General features: G+C 37.7%; 1 protein-coding gene across 26 annotated transcripts in view; it reads right to left on the bottom strand.

Annotated features, from left to right (window-relative positions):
- ARPP21 (cAMP regulated phosphoprotein 21) overlaps window positions 1-23,176 on the bottom strand; it is a 156,707-nt gene that overhangs the window by 7,369 nt on the left and 126,162 nt on the right. The window contains exons 20-21 of one of the 26 annotated variants that reach the window (XR_004182342.1): window positions 1,865-2,291; window positions 1,178-1,273 (exon numbers count right to left, since the gene is read on the bottom strand). The exons of 24 other annotated variants lie outside the window; for them this stretch is intronic. Coding sequence is in view for 1 of the 2 variants with exons in the window: in XM_031663854.1 (XP_031519714.1) it covers window positions 2,230-2,291 (62 nt within the window). In the remaining variant the exon portion in view is untranslated. Of the gene's footprint in view, window positions 1-1,128; window positions 2,292-23,176 lie in introns of those variants that run through there. One more of the 26 variants, XM_031663854.1, reaches the window with a different exon arrangement.

Genomic DNA, 23,176 nt, shown 5'->3' with positions numbered 1-23,176 from the left:
CCACTTGGAGATGGCTGTACTTTTGGAATTCATAGACTACTATCAGTCTACTTTCTAATTCTGTGAACGCTATGGATTTTTTTCCTGTCTCATTTCATTACTGGGGCACATCACCTTTAAGACAGAAATATTTTCTAGCTTCATCTATTGATAACCTTGTGGTGTTCATGGTAGCCTTGGGTGGAGAAAACAGATACACAGCTTGATATTTTAGTATTGCTACAGTTTTGTGAAAGAGGAATCATTGCCTTGCCTCAGAAAGGTGAATTTTGGGGTTATGGGTGTTCCTGCCTGCAACTTCTCCCTCATGTAAAGCCGAAGAGAGCCTCCACAGTTTCACTCACAATGAAGCCTGTCAGAGCCAGGGGTCCTTGGGCACAAGGAAGGCATCAATTTTACTGGCCTTTATAGACTCTATCTTACTCTAATTCAAACCCCAGGAGATAAATCCAAGGAATTACAATGTAGACCAAGTGGTCTGGCAAACCATTTGGTTTGTCACAGTTTGTTAATTTTGACAAATAAGGTGTGACTCTCTCTTTTGCCTATATGCCAAACTCCTCCCAATTTACGTAATCTAAAACCCTAAGTGGAACCTTTTTTTTTTTTTTTTTTTTTGAGATGGAGTCTCACTCTGTCACACAGCTGGAGTGCAGTGGCACGATCTCAGTTCACTGCAACCTCTGCCTCCCGGGTTCAAATGATTTTCCTGCTTCTGCCTCAGCCTCCCAAGTAGCTGGGAAAACAGGCACGCACCACCACACCCAGCTAATTTTTGTATTTTTAGTAGAGACGGAGTTTCACCATGTTGGCCAGGATGGTCTCAATCTCTTGAATTCATGATCTACCTGCCTTGGCCTCCCAAAGTGCTGGGATTATAGGTGTGAGCCACCGCAACTGGCCAAGTAAAACCTTTAAAATAAGAAAGCAATACAGACTAGACTGGAAGACATTATTTTTAAATATGTTTAAAAATTAAGATACGGTTAAAATATATACTCTTAAAATCATAATTCGGTACTGTTCTGTTCATATACATGAAGTAAAATAGCATAATGTGGTCCTGAAATATTTTTTAAAGATGATGTACAAGAAATTGCTTTTTTCTCTTTGTCTTTCTTTTTTGCTGAAGTTCATTATGACTTCTTTAATCTTTGACATAAATGTCTTTTTTTACCTTATTTATTGGCAGTTGCTGTATCCATCCTCTTTCTTTTCCTCACCATTTATTGTCCACTGGTTTTAATTCCTTAGGAACTTGGTACAGGATGACCTGCAGGGAGTGTGCATGGACATGGGGGTAATGCAGTAGCCATCCTAGTAATGATCAGTCTATCCAAATGAATTTGAGGGGAGCTGTGACAGGCCCTAAGTGGAACTATGCTTCCTGAAGCAGTAGTTTTTCTTCATACTTCCTCTTTTGCTCATTAGCTTTCATACTACACAGAATGTAATTCTTAAAAGCCTCTTTACTGTCCCCTGAGAACATTCATGCATGGGTCATTTTCTAATGGCAGTACACATCAGATGAACCATCCTATTACTGCAGGCTCGGGGGCCTCTTCACTGCAATTATACTATCCTGATCCATGTTATCACAAATACAAAGCTGGTTTTCTTTCTTTCTTTCTTTTTTTTAAATCAGGGCAAACATGAGACACATTGTTAAATGACTAGAGGAATGGATCATGCACGGAATTTCAATGAATGCCTCCAAGGGAAGCCAGCATTGAATTCCATTTTAAATGGAAGAGGCTGTCATATTATTGAAGTAATTCTCTGAACTTTCGTGGCCCACAGTGCTGTGCTGACATCCAGAGAGCTTCAACAACCCAGAGGGAGAAAGACTGCATGAAAGACTCACAAACGTTTTACTTTCTTAATGAGGTTGCGTGGCTTAGAAGAAAATGTGGCATTCTTGCACCTCTACCCGTCGTGTTAATTATGGATATACTGAAAACCAGGCTGAGAGGCAGCAAACTACTGCTGAGGCAACATTAAGAAGCTTTTTCCCCAGACCAAGCTTGGGGCAAAGTCAAAATGGAGATGACTCTAATAATTGTCCCCATGATAATATTCCTCCTGGTAGATATTTTCATTGATGAAGTGCTGTTGGCCAGCTGACCATAGCAAGGTAATTATGAAGTCAAAAGTCATGAGGTCAACATCATTGTGATCAAATTACTGTCATTGTTGCATGGTTACAGGATGTAATCTAGCCTTGGCCAATTATCTTGAAGTAAGTACTATGGCCACAGATTCAATCTGTAGAAATCCACCTGTCATTACAACTGAAAAAAAAAAAAAGAAATTATTTCATAAGCAACTGATGATAAATTAAAAATGCCCTCTTTATATAATAAAGCATTATACATTATTATTCCCAAGGAGTCAATGATAACTATCTTCTTCAATTACAGACTGGCAGGACTCTTGCTCAAAGATTGTTCTAGTGGTAGGTTTAATAATAATATTGTTCTAGTGGTAGCATCTACTGGGAGGCAACAGTAGTTTTCTAGGGCAAAGACAATGAAGACATGAACTAAGGGAGAGGGTATAGGAATGGAAAGAAGAGGCGCAGAGAGTTATTTAGGATATGAACTGTCAGAAACAGGAATCTATGATTTCTGGTGGTATCACATGGTTGATGGATATGAGCATGAATTAATTTACTGCATTGTAATCATGAATATCAGTAGTCTACTGGAAAACTGTGTCCCTGTAAAACAAAAGCCCTAATTTGCAGTGCTTGCTGATTTCCCTAGTGTAAATATTCCCACCATGCCTACTTTCAAGCCTCAAAGGGCTTAGCAACCAGTTGGCAAAATTCCTGATTTTTAAACAGTTGGCTCTTGTGAGCCAGCGTGAGATAGCTCTGGCATGCTAATGACCTAATATTCAATGTCAGGCAATCATATTTTCAGTTCACATAAATTTTCGTCCCTTTGATTCTTTTTTCCACAATGTTATTGACTATTTCCTCTTGCCATTTGGTGTAAGAATGACCATAAAAGCCATTTACAGAGCTTATACAAATGGTGGAGATAGGCCATAAACAGAATCTTGCAGTACACTTGGATAGGCACCTGTCTTCAACTCTAGAATCACTGAAGAAAGAGTATTTACTTCTATTGTGTGTAGGGATAAGAGAAGCATGCAGTAGAAAGCTTCCAAGAGGTCATATTGAACCTAGCATTAGAAGATGAGCAGATATATGCTAATGGGGTAGGGCAATGTGGAAATAATCAGCACAAAAGAGGCATAAACATAAGGACCAGCATGTGCAAAGAGCAAAGGTACAAAAAATATGTTTGAGAATTGTAAATATACAGGCATAGCAATAGGTTAGAAACAGGCAGAGGAAGCAGAGGATAGAAATGGAGCTAGGCTCAAACCCTAGAGTCTTGAAAAGCATGCTATAAAACTGGAATTTAATGCTGAAAGACTTAAGGTGCCATGTAAGGTTTACAAGCAGAGCAATGAAATGATGAACAGCCATTTCATAAAACTTCTCCATGAGACAACATGGGGTTGTATAACTGGCAGTAGAAAGTCTACTGGAAAGCAAAAGCAATAATCTAGGGCAAGGATGATGAACACATGAAGTTAAGACAAGGGTGGCAGCAACAGAGAAAAGAGACATATCAGAGAGAGAGAGAAAGAGAGAGAGATGTAGATGTGAAGTGTCAGAAACTGGCATCTATGAGCTGCAAGGAGGGGGTGACAGAAATTAAAAAAAAAAAAAAAAAAAAAAAAAAGAATAAATTCCAGGTTCTAGTTTGGGTAAGGAAGTGGAATGCAGTGCCTTAGCTATAAATACAGAAAGAACAAGTATATAGAGATGATCAGTAAACACATGAACAAAATGTCTGGGGTTTGGAGCTCAGGCAAGCAGCCTGTTTTAGAGGCATAGATTTGGAAGTCATCAGGACATAGTTGCTCTTAAGGACAATATATTTATGAGTGGGTACCAATTGAGAAGACTATCAAAATGGAGTTGTAAGGCACAATCATATTCAAATACTGGACTGAGAAAATAAAATCTGGATAGGGGAATGAGGAGTAGTAGGAAAATGAGAAGAACTAGAAGAGAATGGTATCAAGGAAGAAGAAGTAGGGGAGTGTTTCAGGAAAGAAAAATGTGACAATGACCACAGTTGCAGAACTGCCAAGGAAGAAAAGAAAACAGACCCTACTTAAAAACAAAACAAAACAACAACAACAACAAAAACAAACAAAAAAAACCAGTGACCTCAATAAAAGCAAGGCTAGCGATGGGTACATCAGCCAGACAGGAAGAAAAAGAATTCCTTTGAGAAGCTTGAGAAGCCTGGCAGTGAAGCACCATGCTGGGCAGAGAAAGGAGCAGAGAGCCAGAGGGAGGCATAGGGTTGATGGGATTTTATAGTTTTGTTTTTCTTCCTCTTTTAACGTGTGATAGATGTCAGAATTAGTATATTTTAAAAGAAGAGATTAAAAAAATGAAAAACCTGGGAAAGAGTAGGAAAATCTATGAACATGTCATAATTCACAGCGCATTCAACATCAACGGTTGCATACAACCAAGAACGCTGGGATTTGGGTGACAGAGAGTTGAGCTTTCTCTCTGAATCATCTAGTAGCTCTCTATTTCACCTACTCCTACTATATACCCTATTTGATCCAGCAGCAAAGTGTCCTGGATTTTTTCCTCTTGAGGACACAAGACAGCTCAGAGAGCTTATTAGGAGTCATAACCAAATGCTATAACATAATTCTGGGAAGACAACAGAAGCTACCCAAGATAACTTCTGAGAAGAACCTGAAGGAAATATGTGCTTATTTATTTGATGAACATGATTAGTGTTTTTTAATCCACATGGAATTGCAATAACCCAGGGAAGATTTGGTTAAAGATCAATCAGAAGTCCATGGTCCCACAAACTCTCCACTGCAAATTAATTGACAGGATCAGTTGATAGGAATAACATGCTCTATATTATTTACTAAAATGGACAATCAGCTGAAATTTCCATGAAGAGAGTGAAACAGGCTTCAGTAAGATATTTTCTACCATACTATGGATACATACTATTTGAGCATATGTACGTACAAAATGCTAAGTGCTAATGTTTTCAGGATCAAGTTTCCTCTGATTTTTCCTTAAGGTTCAGGTAGATATAATCAGTCAGTTTTAAATTTCAGAATGCCATAAAAAAAAGGCCCACTTGTTTACATTTCATTACAACCCAACAGCAATTGATTAGTTCTAGGTTATCTAATGTATAGCTCATTGAAAACAACAACACAACTAAGTTTGATATAAATGTATGTATTTTACCTGTAACCAATGTTTTCCAAGGAGAATTTGGGACTAAACATTTTTAAAGTTTTCATTCTAGTTAGAGTTGGGGAACATGACCTCTGACTCTCCATTATTTTGTAATTTCATCAATATCACAGCAATAATTTACCCAAAGTAAAGAGTGTGGGCACCAGATGGGTCACAACCCCAAGCAATAGCCAAGAGATACTTTCTATTCATCTACATAATCAACTAGATAATGATTTTCCTTGGTAACAGCAAGAAGAAATATCTTTAATCTCACCTTATGAGGAACTGTTATTTAAAAGGGTTGTTTTATCTGGCTTGAGACAACAATCAGAAGTCTGCAGACTTGTCCACACAAATACAAATGTGCTTATCTTTTCGGCTGGCTGGAACTGGAGGCTATGGTCAACACTCAAATCAGATTTTATAATAATTAAAGTGAAAATAAAACTAAAGGACAAATGCCTGTCCTAAAGACTCTTTCAATCATCCCTCTGGGGCAGGCTGTTTCCATTTTGACTAGAAGTTTCATTCTTTTAATGGCTTGCTCCAGGGTAAGAAGAGAAATGATTCAAATCATTCACTCATTAACTTTCCCTTTCCACTCAAGGCATTCAAAGACAATACTTGCATTTCATCATGATTAAAAGTGCTTTACAAGCACCTAAATGAAGCCATGAGTATTTTTAAGTGGTCATAAACCTCTTCTCTCAAGTTCCCTTGAGGCTGCAGAGGAGCTCCCTCACAAGGGACAACCAGCTATCTAAATTCTCAGGCAGAGGGATCCCTGTCTTCGGAGTAATGAGATAGCAGGAACACTTGGTCTAAGGAAGCCTGGAATAGTCCTCACATTTTATCCTCAGCAGGACACCAGGCTACTCACTGAGGGGTGCTATAGCAGGCCCATTCACACCCAACCAGGTCTGCAGGCTGCCATTTCAGAGCTTTGGATTCTCACTGCTTGCCACTCAACCCAGCCTCACCATCTCACCTGTCTCTAATTGCCTGCTTCCCCATCCAGCTGAAATACACTGTTCCTGGGTCAATGGTTCTCAACTTTAACCTGCCTCCAAATAACCTCTGGGGCCTATTAAAACACGAATTGCTAAGCCTTAATGCCCAGATGCTTAGATTCTGATTGAGCAGGTTTGGGTTGGGGCTCAAACATATGCATTTCTGACAGGTTCCCAGGTGATGCTGATGCTGCTGGTCTGGGTACCACACTTTGAGAATCTCTGCTGGGCCCTGGCTCTCAAACACACTGACTTGAATTCCTATTGTTTAGCCCACTCATTATTTTTTTTCCCTCACACTGGATCTGGCAAATTACATTGTGTTGGGGGCCATCTCTACTCTCTTAGTTCATTGTTCTTATCTGTAAAATTGGCACAAAATTTTCATCAAAAGCTGTGAGGATAGGCTAAGATCTCTCTTGTAGGACATACAAGAGGCTCACCAGTGGTTGAGCCTCTGTCAATAACCAATATATGCTACTGCCCATGCCTCATTCTTTGCACTCCCCACTTTATGACCTTGAATCACATTTTATTACTTACTTAGCTCCTGCTTCTTAGGTAGGTTGCAATCCTCTGGGAAAAGAAGCATATCCTATACATGTTTGCTTAGCCCTGTATTTCACACTCAGCGCCTCAAGAACATTCATTAATGATGCTAATTTAAAAAACTGTCCTATTCCAGCCACTCCACAAGTATCTTGCAATGGCACGTAAGTAGAAAATAAGCTAGCAAATAAAATCTTGAAGAAAATGAATGAAGAAGCGATATATACAGAACACAGAGTCCAAAGCCTTGCCAGTGCAGAGGGAAATGATTTATCATTATCACAATAGTATTAAAAGAAATCTGGACAGACAGTAACTACTTTCTCTTATTCCCTTTGCCTCTGGGCAGGGGGATGGGAAAGAGGTTCCTTCTAACAGCACAGTTTTTAAATTCTACTTCTTGATGGTGGGATGGGGCAATGACAGGTCCAGAAAGGGAAAGGAGGAGGGAATACAGAAAGGGACTAAAAAGAGGAGTGAGAAAAGGGAGGGAAAAAGCCATCTGAAACAGATTATGTTTGGCATTCTCAAACTGGATGAGGCATTTGGAAAACAAGATGAGATTCTTGTAGCCTGATGTTTTTTAGGATGTAAATGTGAGTTTGCTCCTTTATGAATATGCCTTAACATTTCACCTAAAAGAAAAGCAAACAAGAGACTGCATCTCACCTACTCCTCCTTGAGGCGGTATTTCTTGCTTTTCTAACCACGGCACCCCATTTTCTTTTGACCCTCACTAAGCCTACATTCATTTATCTTGAGTATGAACAATGGATGTGGCGATATCCTGGCACAAGAAACTCTGGATGCTGCTGCTGAGGTTTACGGGACTAAGACAGCTACTTGTTCAGGATCATACACAGAATTTCTCATAATCAGGGACAAAATCCCAGTTTTTGGTAACTAACTTCCCCAACATACATGCCACGATGCTTCCTCCAAATGTCACTGACTAGGTTATAAGAAATAGCTTTGCTTCCTGACTGCTCACACTGAGGAACTGTATTCTGTTTTGTTGGTAATAGTCCACAAGTGCTTCATAATTGGGAGAAAAGCCATTTTCTTCCCCTACATGTGCCAGTTCTGCTGCTATTGTGTCCTTACTAGGAACCTGGAGAATACATCTTTTATAAGTGAATTGGACTTACCTAATTTGCCCCCAGGAGCTACCAACAAACTTTTCTAAGATAACACAGAGTAAGCCATTAGGGAGAAAGACAATATAAGTTTTGGAGGTTCAAGTAATGTATGAGTTGCAAAAAATGGAATCAAACCATCTCTTTTAAAAATATCAGCTCAATTCTATCATTCTATCCCAAAATTTAGAAATACATATTAGTAGTTAATTACCAATAGGCAACATTTCAAGGAAGTCATATAGTGGATTAGTATAGACCACACTTACACTAACTCAAAGAGGAAAGCAAGCAGTCTCCTTTCTTTATTCAAACTAATATAGTCACACTTCCTGGTTCACCCTATTGTACTCACAGGGCGCAGTGCTTTGTGAAGTGGGTATCATTATTATTCTCACTTTACAGAAGATAAAAGTGAAGCTTGAGGAATTGTGTAGATCATTTAAGACCATACGGTTTAAAAGTGCCAGAATTAGGACACAGGTATTTTAGTGACTTTTCCCCCATCTCCTCAGAGTCCTGTCAAGCAATGGAATTCCATTGAAATGATTCAATTGATGAGGTTTTAACAAAGGGAGTACTGCCAAATGAGTAGGTAAGCTGAGGGATCAACAAGTGAGGAAGACATCAGAGCCTAATAACAGTAGGGAACTGTTTTCTCCCCTTGTCTGTAGGTCTTAGGGGAGAAACCAGTGTTAGGAGCAGTTAGCAAGAGCAGAGAGGAGGGGCTGCCTGCCAGAACCAGCTGCATCCCAAGGTGAAAAGGGAATGGTGAGAAGACTACTCGCTGGCTGTCCCTCTGCCTACTCTCTCTCCCTCTGACCTTTGATCTCTGGCAGCTGATGCTTTCCATTAGCAAAACCCAGGTGGAAGCCAGGGGGCAAAGGAACCTGATGGATGCAGCTTATGGGGTCAGGAGAGATGGATAGAGAATGGCTATGTGTTGGGAAGAAACAGAGAATAACCAGCACTCCCCTTCCCTTCAAAGATTACAGAAATATGTTTCTATGTCAGGGACCATTTCCCAAACTACTGAGGCAATCTATTTAACTGAAGATTTTTTAAAAGAGATGAATAATGCTTTTAGTGGAATACTGTCTCTTGGTTTTAGAGACTTTTTTCCCCTCAGAAATTACCCTTTTAAACACCTGGTAATATGTCAGACGATGCACTTAGCATGACTGCTTCAGCAATTAAAGTAAATGTTAACTCTCAAATTTATATGTCATTAGATATTAGGGTAGAGTGTTTGACTCATGGTCCTAATGCTTGCCTTTCCATTTGGAGGAAATGGCAACGTTTGTAGGGAATTGATAATAACTTAGAAAGTATTATTAAGCAATGTTACTGTTTAAATATCTTGTAGAGCCAAAAAAAAAGTTAAATTATGATTCAACTCAAGCAGTACTACTCATTTTGTTGAATTTGACATTTTCCTTCTCTGGCTGCAGAACCAGATGACTGAGATCAAATAGATAACAATGGGTGAAGACTATTTCAGGGAAATGAAAAAGAAAAAAGGAGGATCTAGTTTATTTCTACAATGACCTTAACTGGTCCTTACAATTCTGACAACACATTTGGTTTAGAAAATTCTATACTAGAAATTAGTCTCAAGTTTAGTACATTTAGCCATAATTTGTTCAAATATTTAAAGCAATCACCTTCAAGGTGAATAGTATGAAGTGATATTTAAATGAGACTAAAAGTTTTCTGGTTTAAATCTAAGGAATTTTTGCTTTCTAATGGGAAACTCACAAGCTCCATGCTAGTTCTTCTGACCACTGACTCTGTGACTCTGGGAAGTTGCCTGATATCTTTGAGCTTCACTTTTCCTGCTTATTAACTGGGAGTAAGTTAATTCCCACCTTCCCAGGGCTTTTGTGAAGGTCAGGTAGATGTCACATAATGTGACTTGCTCAGCACATGGCATTTACTGTGTAGTAGTTAGCATTAGTTTCCACTAAATGGTGCTCAGTAAATAGGGGTATTTTCACTCTCTCCAGGATTATACCATAGATGTAGAACAAACTGGGTGTTGGTAGTACCAAGACAGATCTGTAAAAACAAACGCACACACACACTATTCCTGGAACTGCTCCTTCCAGGGCTTCCATACTCTAAATCTCCACAAGAGCCAAGGTACACTCATTATGTGCTAGCCACATGGAAGAGACCATGGGTCAGGCAATGAATGCTCTTTTCGGCCTTTGGATTATAGAGAAATTTTAATCCCTGGTAGCAAAAGTGGCAGAAGCAGCTGTGAAAATGATGGTAGGCCAACCTCTCCATATAGCAGAGAGTGGAAGGTCAAGCTGGTTGTAACTGGGGAGCAGATATCCAGACAGGAACTACCTAGAAAGGCACTTGGGCCCAGACTCCCATTCCTGGTAGAGCAGTGATTTCTGGGTTGTAATTTCAGGACAGCCAGGCTGCTGTATTCCTTAGTTAGAAGCTCTACTCCATGTGTGTCACCAAGTATTCAGAGAAAATTGAAGTCTCCTTCTTGTTCTCATATAAGGAATAAGCCCAGTTCCACTGTGTCTTTTGTCTCCTAATCAAAGCTATGCTTACACTTCCTACAATAGGCTACATTTTCTCGCCATCAAAGGAGAGCTCCCTTTCACCCAAAGCCATCCTAGAGCAAAAGGGTGCTGAGTGCAGTCTGGATTCATGCAGGTACCTTTCCACCTTTTTTCCGGTGACTTAATAAGTGCAGCTCCGTGTCATTGCATCAAAGATAAGACACAAAATGTTGCCCACCCTTCCTCTGCTTTCCCTGGCCAGCTGTTCTCATGAAGGCTTGTCTTCTAACTTGTTAGACTATTACAGTGCTTCTCAATCCCTAACACATCTGAGTCCCTTGCAGAGGAATAGAGAAACTTCCACTTTCCCAGTGTTTCTAATGTAACCATTTTATAATTTTTTTGTGCAATAAAAGATTGAGCAAGCGATTTTTTAAAGAAAGCATAATATTTCAATTAACATATTATTAATAATATTCTAATATTCTTTAAAATGCAATGTTTAATAATATTCTCAACACACATGGAACAATTTTACTATTCCCTATTTAATAAATGATAAATGAGGTTTAATTTATTTTCTACTTATCTATGTAAAACTATGATTTATAAACAGACTTTTTTTGAAATGTTGGGCTTTAGGGACTGAATAAATAGTAAAATGGACATTAAATTAAAGACATGTTAAAGTACCAAAATAGACAAAACATCCAAACAATGTCTGAAAATATTACACTTTATGCATTTATAAAGTCAACTGGCTGGTTTTGATCTTTGTGTTTTGTTTCTAATTGATCAACAAGACAAAAGCACTTATGCTGCTCACTGCAAGCACTAACCATAGAAAAACAAATTACAGAATATAGATAGCCTTTATTCTTTCAAAAACAAGCAAATGAGATATAAATGTCACTATTTTCTCTATATATATTTTGGAATTCATTTGCTTATTTATTTTTAATCAGTAGCTTATATTTAATATACATTGTAACATATATTGCATAAAATGAAGATTAAAATCCAATCCAACTTTCTGACGCCTATCTTTTTTTTAATAAAAGGCAAATTTTCCAGTTTTATATGGGATGACCAGATATGTCTGTTAATGGTTGTAGCTCTAGTTTATTTTTTAATAGCCCTCTTTTTCCCTCTCAAATGTGTATGGGTTCAGATGGTAAATTGTACAGTAAATACATACATACACACACATATGTATTACACTCACATGCATATACATATTTACATTTACACACATATGCACATACACTGTATTTTCATGTGTATGTATATGATACACACTTTTATAAACATAGTGAAGGTTTTGTTGAAATGAACTTAGAAAAATGGGATTCATTCTGCGCTCTTGATAAATTGCATTGCAGCATTTGTTTCTTGTTTTCTTTGTCTTTAACCAATGGTTCACTATGCATGTAAGTTAAACAATGTAAAGCAAGGAATTAAAACTATTTAAAACAGCTTGGCATCTAATTAGGTTCAAAACAGTGCCTATAGAAATGAATGAATGTTGTGGCATGCTCCCTCATCAAATTTCCACCACCAGTCACTCAGAGAGCATCTCCAAAATTCTTTCTTTGGGGAGTGGGGTGGGTGGGATAGAATGGTTATATTAATTTGTATTAATCTTATTTAAATTGACATATTTTACTTACTATCTTTAACAGCAGAAATTCCCAGAAAACTTGAGTCCTCAGTTTAGGAACTACTGCTTAGTTTCCTCACTAGTCTTCGAAACGGGAAGAACGGGGCACTACTAAGAAAAATTATTGATCAAGGGTACTGACATCTGATATTTATAAAGAAATATGGATCACATCAAAGATTTAATAAAAGTATTGAGCTCCTTTTCTAGTTAACTGTACCCAGGCACATACAAAAGTTATTTTGCATAAAATTTCTCTTTTCTACTTAATTGTACCCAGGCACATACGAAAGCAATTTTCATAAAATTTCTCTGGTTTCTTCTGGAAGCCCAGAAACCCAGTCACAAGAATCCAGAATTGAAAACTCTTAATTCAGGAGGAGAGATGAGTAACTCTCATTCTTTATCATCCAAGTATAACACAATTCAAATGGAGCCTGGTTATCAATACACTCCTCCAGAAGGATTCTAAGTATTTAAAAGGCAGTAGAAGAGGGATGGAGGGCTTGAAGAATTCACAAGGAATGCATATCCATTGATAAAGAGCAATTCAATGTCACTTAGACAAGTTCAGGCATCTAAGACTGATCCAAGAGGGACAACCCACAGCTTGGAGGGGTCTTTGTAAATTTAATGTAGAAGCAAAGTTTTCCTGATATGACATCCCAAAGTACAAATTTTCTCTCACATGGTAATATTTTCAGCCATATTTTAAAAACATTTCTTATCACATAGGAAATTTTCTTACAAGCGTCTTGCTATATTCCCCAGGCTGGCATCAAACTTCTAGGCCCAAGCAATCCTCCTGTCTCAGCCTCCTGAGTAGCTGGGACTATGGGTGCACACCACTGCACCTGATAGGAAATCATTTTTAAGCTGTTATCAAGTCAGTAAGCACATTTCTGTAAATGATCTCTATCTTACCATAGCTACACTTTAAGGAACACTTAACTGAGCAGTGAAGCTTTAGTACCTCACCATCAATATGACTTGCAGCAAAAGCGGGACACAGACACTGCCTTACAAATGTGTCTGATTAAAATGTGTCCCCAATACCTCCTGATAGAAACATCAGCTTAGTTGATGTTGCCTTGGTAATGATGCCGGAGAACACAAAGCTACGAGTACTCATATTAAAATAGATGTAGCCTAAGATGCAGCATAATAATTAGTTTTATTATTAACTAACTAAAAAAACACATACGGCTGTTACTTTTGAGGATAAAATTTTAATTAAAGAAAGTTGGTACTTCAGCAGGTGAGGGCCCTTGGAAAGCTTACATGATGAAATTTCATGAACTATAACTCCTTAGCGGCCTGGCATTATTAACAAGATCATGATGAAGGACATAGTTGAGTAGCTTAAAAATAAATGATTACAACCACTTTACCTAGGGGTGAGAGAGCTGCCATTTGATACCTATTATCTATGACTACACATCTAATGATGTCTCAGTGGATGCAAACATTCTAGCACTGGTAAAAACCATTTTGAGGGAGGAAGTAAATATAATTATTGTTTGATTTTGTAGGCATAATCATCAAGTCATGAGAGGCAATATATTATGGTAAAGACATGGTCTTTAAGACAGACTCCTTGTATATCCTAGGGTAGTTACTTCCCCTGCCAAATTTCTACTTCCAGCATCTGTAAAATAGGGAAGGTGACACAATTAATGATATCATTATCATTTGGTAAAGGAGAGGATTAAGTGATGTATACCCTTAAGCAAACTGGTAGACAGAAGGCACTCAAGTTGCTCATAATTATAATTCAAAAAACTATTTGAAGTTAGAAATTCACTTCCTGCTAACAGTATGCCACTTCCAGGGTTCACCAAAAAGGCATTATATTGTAACAATATGTTTTATTCTCAAGATGATACACTTTCTACTCATTTTCAAGGCCCTGCTTGAGTCCTATGAATGATAAGAAATTCCATGCTTATGCTCAAGATATGGCCAAAATAGCAGCTTTTCAAGCACAAAATCCTTTTTATCTCACTTTAATAAAAAGTAAAATGGCTATGAAGAATAGCCAGCTGTAGGCAAAAATAATTGCAACCTAATAATGCCAGGCTGTGTTACAGGAGTGCAATTCTGGAAGAGCAGCTGATCCAGACTCTGGCACACACCCTGAGCTCGGAGGCTGACATCAATGCATCAACCCCGGCAAGCCTGTGCAGCTGTTTTCAGGCATCCAAAGCTCTTTCATTTATTTGCAACTAATAAATCTGTGATTGCCACACAGATGACTGCCCAAAATAAAGTAGAATAAAAAAAGAGGAGGACTATATCTTGTAGAGTAAGCTCACTGAACCAGAAGAAAAACATGCTGGTGTTGAAAAAGGCATAATGGAAATGTGGTAGAGAATCTGATATTTTGAGGTCCACCAGGAGGATGCTGACTCATCTCTGAACGCAGAAAAGATAGCTGACTGCTGAAACAAGGAGTGCTGAACTAATCACCAACCAATTGTTCAGCGAAATGAATATCAGCTCACAACGTCTTACTGAGTAGTAAGGCTCTGAAGAGATTATTTAACTTCTTTGGGCCGCAGTTTCCTTATCATGAATCTGACTGTAAAGCTAGGGGCCTGGGCTAAATTGGACCTGTTTTAAGATTTCTTCTGAGTCTAACATTCTAAAATGTAAACCGAACTGTTTTACTGGGACAATTTGGTAAATATTATTATGACACAACTTTTTTAAGCTCTGGAAGATGTTTCCCATTTAAATACTATTTCTTTTCATTCCATTTCCAAGAATAACTGATACTGATACTTCATACTTCAGTAGATGCCCACAAATGCTTCAAATTAAACTTATCAAATTCATCAGTTTTACATTTCTGACTGGGTGCAATAACCAGCTGCAGTCAAATTTAGTATTTTAATGGCTTCAAATAACAGCTACATTTGCTACTTACAAAGATAATATGAAGCCTGAACCAAATCTGGTATTAAGTTGTTAAAAAAAAAAAAATCTTGCCTGATGTGATTTAGATTTTCTTAGGGTCTTTAAAGTCAGTCTACATTAACATGATTAAGAATAAACAAACAAAAAACAAAAACAAAATAAAACTCTTGATCTGCACATAATATGGTCGAAAAGCCTTTAAAAATACTTTGAGTTATATGATTACACCATGATTTTCAGTCACTTTTCCTCTCCTTCTTGACTATAATTCCCTTAAGAGACTACTTCTATATTATCTTTGTCTCATTGTTCGTACTTTGCTTACGCTGCACATTCTATGCAGTGTGATGCCTGCACACAATAGATGCCTAATAAATGTATTGTATTATTGTTGAATAAATGTTGATAGATAAAATATCATTACCTCCTGTCCAGGTGCGGTGGCTCATGCCTGTAATCCCAGCACTTTAGGAGGCCAAGGCAGGCAGATCACCAGAGGTCAGGAATTGAAGACCACGCTGGCCAACATGCTGAAACCCCGCCTCTACTAAAAATACAAAAATTAGCCAGGGATGATGGTGGGCGCCTGTTCCCAGCTACCCAGGAAGCCGGGGCAGGAGAATCGCCTGAACCCAGGAGGTAGAGGTTGCAGTGAGCTGAGATCGCGCCACCGCACTCCAGCCTGGGCGACAGAGTGAGACTCCAGCTTAAAAAAAAAAAAAAAGAGAAAAAATCATTATCTTCTGATGTTATGTAACACTTCACATCTCTAGAGAGTGGAACCTTGTCTGTAGAGAGTGGAACCTGCAGGCAACAAGTCTGAGGCAATGGTCACCAATGTGCCCAGAGGTTAGGAAACTGATGGAAACGCCAGCCTGGAAAGAACCGTGGCCATCAACACTCTGACTTCCCATGCTGGCCAAGTGGGACTCTAGGTCCTAGGGAGAGATAGTACTCGACAAAAGAGAAAGAAAAAATTATTTCTTTTTTTCTTTTTTTTGAGTCGGAGTCTCGCTGTGTCCCCCAGGCTGGAGTGCAGTGGTATGATCTCCGCTCACTGCAAGCTCCGCCTCCCGGGTTCACACCGTTCTCCTGCCTCAGCCTCCCAAGTAGCTGGGACTATAGGCGCCCGCCACCATGCCTGGCAATTTTTTTTTTTTTTTTTTGTATTTTTAGTAGAGAAGGGTTTTCGCCATGTTAGCCAGGATAGTCTCCATCTCCTGACCTCACGATCTGCCCGCCTCGACCTCCCAAGAAATTATTTCTAAGTGGAGCCCCAGGGCACTAGCAGATGAGCTCTGTAGCTTTGAGCAAGGTGCATATCCAATTATACCTCAGTTTCTTCAGGTTAAAAATGAGAGTACTGGATGACCCTTCCAGCTCCATCAATTCATGTCCTTAATGTTTACCCAATATTGATGAGCATTGTCTTGCTTTACGTTGAAAATCCTGGATCCTCCTTATTGACTAGTAATTCATTCTGTTTGTCACACCAAACAGCCATCTACTAATCAAAATGATGTATTACTGCAGTGATTCTCAACATAGCCTCTCATTATAGAATAAATCATAAATGACACAAACTGTCCATTGGGGCATAAAGAATTGTGGCATAGGATACATTCAGCAGGCTACTGTTTACAATTTAAGCACTTTACGTTTAATTCTTCTGGCAGGCTATCTACCAAGCTCAAAAATAGTGCTCAGCAATTGTGAAATCCACACAAGGTGGCAAAATCACTGACCACCAATGAAAACTCATAGTCAAGTGCATTCACATTTCTAAAGGCTGGGTGTGTCTCCAGACCATTCTTAAAGAGTCTTCTAAATATGTGGCAGCAACTGTTTGACTACAAACAGTAAATTCTGCTTGTGGTGAAAAGAACCATATGTTATTCTAGAATGCTCAGTTTCCAGATCATTGAAATGAAAGGCCACATTTCGAAGATTACAGGCAGCCTGAGCTATAAAAGCATCAAACTGTTCCAAGGCTAAGAATGTTGAACCATTTTACTAATCTTGCCAATATATATCCTGAAAGAAACTACCTTTGGTAACACCAACCCACTCTTTCCTAGGACAAGTTGATGAAGAAAAAGAAATGAATAAAAGCAGGAATTTTAGACATCCAAGGAACTAAGATGTTCTTTCTATAAGATAATTTAGAAGCATAGTTTGGGGCTATGCTGGGAAGCAGAGCCTCATATAAAATAGATTTGGATTTCATCCCAGGGAATATAAAAAAATTTTTTTGAATGAGTATTTGGTACTAGTTTCTAGTTTAGGTTTCTTTTAGATTTGCGCTAATGCAGTGTATTCTGTTAACTGTACCAACATGGCAACTTTAAGTAGGGAGTCAGCTGGATTGTGAAACTTCTTCAAGCGCTACATACTCCCACACTCCCACAAGAGTTGTACACTTCTTACTTTGGTAGTTAGCAATAAATTGTTTGTACATTATCACGTCAAACCACCATATGCCCTTCTAAGCAATGATTCTACTACCACTGTTTCCATATCAAATGGCCTTTTCTGTTTCTTAGCAAGATAGTATGGGTTTAGCTACTGGAATGTGTTTTTTTCTATGCAGGGAACAAAGAAAGTTTGTTCCAAATTATCATGAAGAGGGTTTGGAAGGATAGATAGAGATAGTGTTAGCCTAGTGAACCTAAGATAACCAAGATCAAAACTGTAGGCTGACAATTTATTATTCTTTGCAATGAGGCAGGCAGTAAAGCAGAGGAGCCACAGGGTATCTCAGCAACAAAAGATAGCAAACTCAGGGCCATTAAATGATTTTTAAATGAAGCAGTGTTTTGACAGACTTAAAGCAGAGCAAGGCTGTGTCAAGCAATCATCATCCCGTCTAGACTGCATAGCAGACTCAGGATCCTATTTCCTTTGGAACCACAAATCTAAGATAGATGTGGAATCTTGTGAACAGAAATGTCTGTCTGAAGCGCCGCCCTTGGGTTGTAAATTGAGGCTGCTACTTTATGTTATAATGGCATAGGTCTTCCAGGCAAGAGTGGAGAGGGCAGTAGTCACTCAAATAAAAGGGCTATTATGATACCCTACGACTGCAATGCCTCTTAGCAGGCATGTTGTTTCCTGTTAATTTTTCTCCTGGAAGAATCTGTGTCTGATATTGCAGCCTGATGAAAGGCTGTGCAGCTTTCTACTTTCTCGGTCTCAGATGATTTTTATTTTCTCAAGATATAGGTATATAATCATAGGGATATATAATCACGTATATACACATACACATACATATACACATATGTGTAGAGAGAGAGTAAGAGAGAAAGAGAGGAAGAGAGAGAAAAAAATTTCTTCAAGGATTATTGATAATCATTTCCCATTACCTTCCACTTAGGCTTAACATAGGTTGACATCCAAAGAAGAAATTCTCATATACTAGCCTTTTCTAACATCTGTAACATATAACATTTCTGATTCTTTAGTAAACTATGCCTGTAAAGTGAATTTAGGATTTAAAAATGCTATGCTAGTGTTTAAAGGATACTCTTCCAACATGACAATAAATAGCAAGCAGTTAATGATAAAATGATTATAGTAATAACACTATATTATGGTAATGATTTAGAAAAGGGTGCAGGTGGCCTTTCAGTGATAAGACAAATTAGAGTGAGTCATGCTTAATTAAGCACTTAAAAATGTAAAACTCAACATGCTAAAGTGGGATTTTTAGTAAATAGCAAATTTTTGAATGGGATTCCTTATAGAAGCAAACAATCACACATGAAGTAATGCTCTTTTTATTGTATCTTTCTTTTCTTCAGAGACACACTGCTATTGAAATTAGTGATGCTAACATAAATCAAATATGTTATTTTTATTTTATTAAATGAATAATTATAAAATAGTGATAGTCTCATATAATTGGTTTTCTAGAAAAGAATTTAGACTCTGTATGTCAGTGTTAGCCAATGTTCCATATTTCTGAAAATGAGTAAATCTTCCAAATGATAGGCCTCCTTCCACTTACTGTTTGGAGTAGAATTTGCCAACTGAATCTATTCTGGAGAACAGGAAACCACTTCCCTTTCATGGATTAAAAGAGAAAAGGGAATGAGGTGAGGGTCTGGGGAAAAGAGGAAATGGGAAGGGGAAAGGCAAAATTCTATCTACTTAAAACAGTGGAGAATCTGAATCCTCATCTCAAGCCTATCCTCTCCATCTTTCATTCATCATGCAACACACACACACACACACACACACACACACACACACAGAAAAGCATGGGGCACGGGCCATGGTATGAGCCTGGAGCTGGATAGGTTTATTGAGTTAGGCCTCAGACAAGCAAGGAAGTTGTTGATAGAGCCAGAAACTGTGTGTGAGTGATGAGGTGAAAATCATGGGTGCAGCTGAATGATGGGGATGAGGGCAGAGTTCCCATGCTGATTTGAATAATAATATTTAAGGACTGGTGGGCCGTGAGTTTTGTTTGTTCAAGGGTTTTATGATGGCACCACCACCTAGATGTTTGGAAACATTGGGTTAGAGATCCTGTAGTCAGGCATGAAGAGGAGGTTTATGAAGTTCTTAGTAATGGCTATCGAGTAGTGTAATACAAAAATAAACAACCATTGCAAACTGACAGAGCTACATGGAAAAGTCTGAAATTTCATGATGGGACATATAAGTCCCTTCTTGATAATAAATGTAGAAAGAATTAAAGCTAATTCAAATATTACCATGTACATAGGAAAACACTTGGCTTTGAAACAAATAAATTAGTTTCTAATTATAAAACTTAGCATTTTTATAGACATTTTTTCTCTGCTTGGAGTGAACTATTGAGGCAATCACAAACAAAATTATTTTCTTATGTAAGAACTGATGGCAAATTAATTTATAAATATCAAGCAGTTTTTCAGTCAAGCCAATAGAAAAGAGCACACTTTATTGTCCATCATGGTGAATAGAGTACTGAAACAGTATTAAAGTTAGATTATGTTTGCCTTATTAGAAACTTAAGATATGATATCTTCATATAATACATTTACATCCTCAGGAATCTAAAGGATTTAAATCAGGTGCATTCTGACTTGTGGTTTGGTCATTGTGAAATAAAGAAGAAATTGAAAGTAAGTCCCAGAGATCACTATGGGCAAAAATTTGATTCTACAGCATGATTTACTGAAATGACTGTCTGCAGAGTTATCAATAGAGGAGGACAATATGTTAAAACATCAGGTTTCTCCATCTCATGCGTGGCAGGCCTAACAGGAATGATTTGTGCTTAGTCCTGTTTTTTTACAGAGTGGTTTCATTGAGACACTGGAGCAGTAAAGAGCTAAATGAAGTTTAACCCCAATTCCAAGCATTTAATGCTCACACCATTATAGTAACTGCTGTTATAAAATAAGCAGGATAAAAAGTGCCCCGTTTCTTGGTCAGCTCACACCATTTCCTTGGACTACTTCCTTGCACCTTAAAATATGTTTATATATACACACACACATATACACATACACACACACATACACACACATATATATGTATAATATGAGCTTCTTAATTGCATTTTAAGAAATAGGTGATGGTGCATTACAATTTACACAAATAAAAGTCTTGGAAAGCATTGCATCTATAAGGCAAGATGATAACTTATTGTTCTGGCAAATGATAAAACTGCTTACAGTGGCAGCTGTGATTTATTGAAGCAATTCAAATACACTTGGAAAGTATATTAGCTTTGCCTCTGCCCACAAAGGGCGCATTTGAGCAGGGTAGGACACTCCAGTGATAAATTACAGACTACAACCAAGTGAAGGCAATTGGCACATCAAATGCCTAAAGGCTCAAAATTCGAGAAAGAATGTATTTTCTATGATAATCCCTCACATACCGTGGCATCTAGGGCAGGCAAAGAAACAAATTAGTACCTGATTGTTTCATTCTGTGAGTTTTAAGTAGCAAAGCTTCTCTTGTTTACATGAATAAAGAGATTGGCACCTCCATGCTGCATTCAACATTACCTTAAGTATGTGTGCCATTACTACTCTAACTTGTGAAGATTTACAAATTAGTTTCAGAATGGAACTTGGGAGAGCCATGTGCCTGTATTTAACCAAATGAATAGAATTCAAAATGCCCATTTTTTTTTTCAAAGAATAAAAACCTGACTCTAGTTGCATGTGAGTAGCATTTAACATCCAGAGAGTTAAAGTTCCATGGAAAATCACTGAATGCATTGGTTACTGGATACTCCACATAAATAATAGAGGGGGGTACTTAGAATAGTCTTCAGAATCAGTGCTCATTTCTTGTACAGGCTCTACGTGGTACCCAGAGCTACATTATTAATCAGTCATTGCTCTCTATGTGTCAAACACTAAATACCCCTCACTTGCATTACCATATTTAATCCTTGATGAACTAGTCCTCAGATCATCTTTATTTTACATATGAGAACGCTGAGGCACAAAGTGGTTACTTTGTTTAAAGTCATGCAGATATAAACGGCAGAAATTTAAACTCAGGAAATCAAATTCCTTAGTTCTTATGCTTAACCATTCCATTATGTAGAATAAATTATTTATATGTAGTAGTTATTGTGGCTAATCTGTTTTAAAAGACTTATTTTTGTCTTTTCTATCTTTCTCGTTTTATATCTCAGTAGGAAGAAACTACTTACATTTCAATTTATTTTAAGAAGCATTGAAAGCACTCTGTCTTCATTTACATTTACATGTCACCTCTCTGTTTGGAATGGTGGAGTTTTGTTCCTTGGCAAGATAGCGTATGCAAAATTATATCCCAGCTATGCTCAACTGGTAAGAAAGCTTGCTGACTGATTTCAGTATACTGATGCTTCACTTACGCAATAAACTGAAGGACTCAGTGTGAAAGAGGGGATCCAGTTAATGACACATCACAGCGTTTCCCTGCTACCCCACTCCCTTGGTTTCTGTTCTTAGCTAAGCTTCTTAACTATCTCTCAGAATCAATCTCAGACATGTTCTAACAAGCTTCGCTATCACTTTCTCAACCCAAATTACCACAGAAGAGAAAAGATGAGGGCAAGGCAATCCTGCTTAGAATTTGACATTTTGACAGATATAAACCTTGAAAAAGAAGGATAGGCTCAGGATATTTAAGGTAACAACAAACAATAATATAATCAGTGTATATACTGTTTAGTAATATGTGAAAAATGAAATAATTTCTGCAAAAATTCTATATAAATTTAAGTTCAATTACTTAAAAGATAATTTTGATTTAAAATACTTAACCTAAGTAGAATTTTCTTTGTCCTTTAGCAATAGTAGGTACATGAGAACATAACGTATTGCTTATGATTTTAGTTCTGATGTTGTAACTTCATATTTAATGAACAGAATATAAAGCATTAAATCAGATCCTGTGAAGTGAAAAGGCTTTAAGAATAATGAATGTTAAACTCCTTGCCACACTCAGTAAAAATTTAAAATTTCTCTGTATTCCTCTATGCATATGTATTTATATGATATACAAATGACAGAACTATAATTTTTTAGTAAAAGTGGTGTCCTTACATTTACCTCTCCAGAACCAGTTAGAAAAACAAAATGTATACGTATATGCAAACAGAAAACTAAAACCCCACAAAACATTACCTAGGGTTCCCTTTTGGCTCTGTATTCTGAGCCCTTAGTAATCTCCTTTGTGACCAAAGACAACGATGCTTAAGAAGGTCACCTGAAGTATGGGATGCAGGTGTGTCACTTTCTGAGGTCAATCCCTGAATCTCCAGTCACTATCACAAATCAGTATCTCACCTCAGGGAAAGCACATAAGAATCCAAATTTAACTCAGAAGCCCAGGAGCATACATCAGCCATTGAAGAGAACAAAAGAAAATACTCGGAGGAAAAAAACCTCATAAAATCTTTTGCCACACACTTTATGTAGTTGACAACTTTTAAATGTTTTAGTGCAAGCTGTCAGCATTTAAAATCAAAGCCATGATATAAAAGTAAACATTTCTAAAAATGCTACTATTTATCATGCAAAAGCATCCATATTATACTGTTATAATTCTTCTTGACCAAG

Source organism: Papio anubis, chromosome 2 (genome assembly GCF_008728515.1).
Source record: "Papio anubis isolate 15944 chromosome 2, Panubis1.0, whole genome shotgun sequence".
Classification (NCBI taxonomy): Eukaryota; Metazoa; Chordata; class Mammalia; order Primates; family Cercopithecidae; genus Papio; species Papio anubis.
This window is presented reverse-complemented; position numbering and strand designations above follow the sequence as displayed.